This window comes from Tribolium madens, unplaced genomic scaffold, assembly GCF_015345945.1.
Source record: "Tribolium madens isolate multiple individuals breed KSU strain unplaced genomic scaffold, Tmad_KSU_1.1 Scaffold_19;HRSCAF=116;Tcas5.2_LG9, whole genome shotgun sequence".
Taxonomy (NCBI): domain Eukaryota; kingdom Metazoa; phylum Arthropoda; class Insecta; order Coleoptera; family Tenebrionidae; genus Tribolium; species Tribolium madens.
This window is the reverse complement of record NW_025400983.1, coordinates 15,855,495-15,859,463: the sequence shown is the minus strand read 5'-3', so window position 1 is coordinate 15,859,463 and position 3,969 is coordinate 15,855,495. Positions and strand designations below refer to the sequence as shown.

General features: G+C 40.9%; 1 protein-coding gene across 1 annotated transcript; it reads left to right on the top strand.

Moving 5' to 3' along the window:
• The first annotated feature begins 189 nt into the window (after positions 1 to 189).
• On the top strand, positions 190 to 2,145 carry LOC123015493. Its single transcript, XM_044415242.1, is given in 1 exon segment — positions 190 to 2,145. A coding segment is annotated over 1 exon segment (1,170 nt). The 5' UTR covers positions 190 to 217; the 3' UTR covers positions 1,388 to 2,145.
• The last annotated feature ends 1,824 nt before the right edge of the window (positions 2,146 to 3,969 follow it).

Below are 3,969 nucleotides of genomic sequence, written 5' to 3'. Positions count from 1 at the left end.
TATGCCCCCACTGTCATCCACCCCCAGTCACTGTTCATCGCTTGAACCGGTCGGATCGCTCCGCTCCGCTCTGACCGATCGAGCATCAAAGAAAGTGAAAGTGGAAATTGTGTTCGTGCTTGTGACGAAGCGGTTTCCAGGCAACACAAACCGAAATAAATCTGGTGAGTCGTTTAAAAATCTTTTTGCCCATTAGGGCTTGCAAAAATCTTTAAAAATGTCGACGACGGGCCGAGATTTAACGGCATCGCCGCTCGATGAACGCCAAATTGGAAACGATAGCGATGATATCCCTCAGATTGTAGAAAATTGTGTGCAGCATTTAAACTTTTTGGACTCTTTTATTTTAAAATCAAAAGATGCTATGCGCGAATAACAAATGTATCAGTCGGCCATTCAGAATATTCAATTAGGACTTAGAAAAATTTTGTTAAATTTTAAACAGCCAAATCCTGAAAATGATTTTGAACAGAAAATTGTTAATATAGTGGAGAAAGCAATTGAAAATAAACTAGGAGACAATAGCCTCGTCTCTCCGATTGGCCCCCGCTATAGCCAAATTCTAAAATCTATCTTGCAACATAAAAATACGAATGAAAATATTGTAAGCCCCCCGGTCACACTCGCTCATACTAGTTATAAAGTGATTATAAAGCCAAATGCCAGTTTAAAAAATATCAAATCATCTGAGGACACCCGCAAAATTTTGACGTCCAAGTCCCCTAAGGATTTTGGGATCAAAGTTAACAAAATTGTGCCGATTCGGAACAATGCGATTCTCGTTGAATCAAATTGTTCATCAATTTTGAATTTGACGGAGAATCCAGTTTTGAAATYGCTAAACCTCTGCGCTGAGCGTATTAACAAAGTGTGGCCAAAAATTCAAATTTTTGACGTCCCTAAGGAAATGGAAACAGAACAATTAGTCAAAGAAATCCTGAAACAAGAGGGCCTGCCGGAAAATATTCCAGAAAATTTTGTCAAGTCTGCGTTTAAAGTAGGGAACAAAGACGGTAAATCAAATCACTGGGTGGTTGAATTACACCCAGCTGCACGAAATTATTTTATCAAGACAGGTAGCAAAATGTACATWAGTTGGAAATCTTTGCATATTAGGGACTACCTAAGAGTAACTCGTTGTTTTAAATGCCAAAAGTTTGGACATGTTTCAAAATTCTGTAATTCTGAAAAACAATGCGGGTATTGTYCAGGAACTGATCATGAATCGATGAATTGCAAAGTTAAGAACGAAGAGGCCAAACATAAATGTAGCAATTGCATAAGATCTGAACAGCAAGAAGTTAATCATTGTGCAGGGTCGCTTAACTGCCYTATTTATAAACATCGGCTGCAGGAGGCCCTAAAAAACATTGACTTTGATGGATAATTCAATCAGAATTATTCAATTGAATTGCAATGGGTCAAAATTGGCAACGGCAGAATTGATAACAAAGTTCAATTAGCTTTATTACAAGAACCGCATAGGGTTAAATGTGGGCAAAATTACAAATTGTCAGGAATCTCGACCGCAATTAGCTGCTTTGCAACTAACGATCCGAAATTTCAAACGGCAATTCTGTGTTTTGACCCTAGTTTAAATCCACTATTTTACCCTCAACTTTCTAATAAATTCCTGACATTACTTTCCATTTCTGTGAAAAATGTACAAATTTATTGTTTGAGCGTCTACCTGCCTCCAAGTGAAAGTCCGTTGCCAATTTTTGAACACCTGCACAAGATAATAGAATTTGTAGCAGGTAATAGAATCATTATTTGTGGAGATTTTAATTCAAGGTCGCAGCTTTGGTTTGACCRGTTTAACGATAGAAAGTCACATATTATTGAGGAATTCATTGCAAATTATAACTTAAATTTATCCAATCAACCAAATAATTTACCGACTTTTCAAACCATCAATGGCGAATCAAATATAGATCTGACGATTAACTCAAACGATCCATTTATTGAAATTTCAAATTGGAAAGTTGAAAATGCAACCTCATCAGACCATAATTTAATTAGCTTTAGAATTAATAAAAATCTTGCTTATACAGACCATGCTGCACCYTGTCTTAATTTCAGATTGGACTTGACCTCGATTAAAGATGAAGTCCTTCAACCGCTTGTCGATGACCTGATGAGCCTTTTGGATGAAAGATTTTCAACAATCGACTCCATCCCGGAAATYGAAAATGCGACGAAGGAACTRTACAGMGGACTTGCGGAGATTTTTCTCARACACGGGAAAAAACGCAAAAATTTTGTGGGAAGGCCCGATTGGTGGAACGAAGAATTGGAGAGATTTCGAAAAATCTACCTTGCGAAAAAGACTCTCTTTTATCGCAACAGATTTCGAGAATATTCCGACCATCTYTTCGCGGAAATGACCAGGGCMAAGCAAACTTTCAAAGAGAAAGTGGAGAAACGGAGACAGAARTGYTGGTTGGAATTCGCCGAGAATGACCTGGCAAGGAACCCCTGGGGAGTTGTCTACAAATTGGCCTCTGAAAAATTCAAAACTCGTGGAATTTTGCAATCTTTTCAAACCGACGAGGACGACAACATAACCAGGGATTTCCAATCTACCATGGAATTTCTCATTGCGAACTTACTTCCGGACGACGACACCGACACCAACACCGATGAGCAACGCGTCATTCAAGCGGATTACCGAGCAACCACTGCGGAAGTGGGAAATGACGTTGCAATCACCGAGGWGGAAGTCAATGATTTCGTGACCCAAATTCGAAACAAGAAAGCCCCGGGCCTGGACAATTTAAAAGGAAAAATCCTTAAAAGATTGCACCCCAAAATAACGCCGCTTATAACCCGAATTTACAATGCTTGCTGGACTCAAAACTACTTTCCGACTACCTGGAAAAAGGGAAACCTTGTGGTTTTGTTAAAGGACCCAAAAGCCAGCCACGCAAATATTAAGAATTATCGCCCGATCACGCTGCTTCCGGAACATGGAAAAATCCTCGAGAAAACCATCAGGAGAARGCTGGAGGAAGAATTGTCGCCGTTACATTCTCAACGCCAATTTGGATTTGTCAAAKGACGTTCGACAAGTGATGCACTGCACTCACTTGTCTCAACAATTCGAGACTCCCAGGCCAAATATGTGGCGACAATCTTTTTCGACATCAAGGGCGCGTTCGATAATTTGTGGTGGCCATCCCTTATAAAGGCTTTAAGAAGTCGAGGCGCGACTCCGARGCTGACGGCCATGATCAAAAGCTACCTGACCAACCGAGTTGTGGAATTCACGCAGGGGGACTTCACCGTCCGGAAAACCTGCACAAAAGGATGCCCTCAAGGATCCGTTTTGGGCCCCACTTTATGGAACTTGATCATGGACACCCTTTTGGACTCGGAATGGCCAGACTTTGCAACCCCAATTGCATATGCGGACGATCTTGCTGTCATAGTGGAGTCGGACCTTCGGACTCAATTTAAAACGCGACTAACTGAGGTAATTAACAAAATTACAGTTTGGGCTACTCGTAATAAATTGACAGTTTCAGAAACCAAAACGAAATTCATGATCCACAAATGCCCCCCGAGAACCCACCACCGTGACCTTAACATCATGATTTATGATCACAAGATCGAGCTGGTGAAGACTCAGAAGTATCTTGGCATACTTCTTGATTCAAAACTGCATTTTGAAAGCCATGCTAGCCACAATGCGAAGAAAATCCGTCAAATCACGATAAGCCTACGAAGCCTCGCTGCAAGGAAGTWTGGACAAACCTGTGATAAATCACTCAAAACGATTTATTACGGAGCCATTGTTCCAATTATTGCATATGGCAGCCGTATCTGGTCGGACCGACTTCACATTGCCAAGAACAACAGGCAATACTTATCTGCTCAGGCGCCGTTTAATCGCGTCCTCGCAAAATGCTACGYATCGGTCTCGAAAGAAGCAGCTTCTGTTCTCGCTGGAATTTTGCCAATGGACCT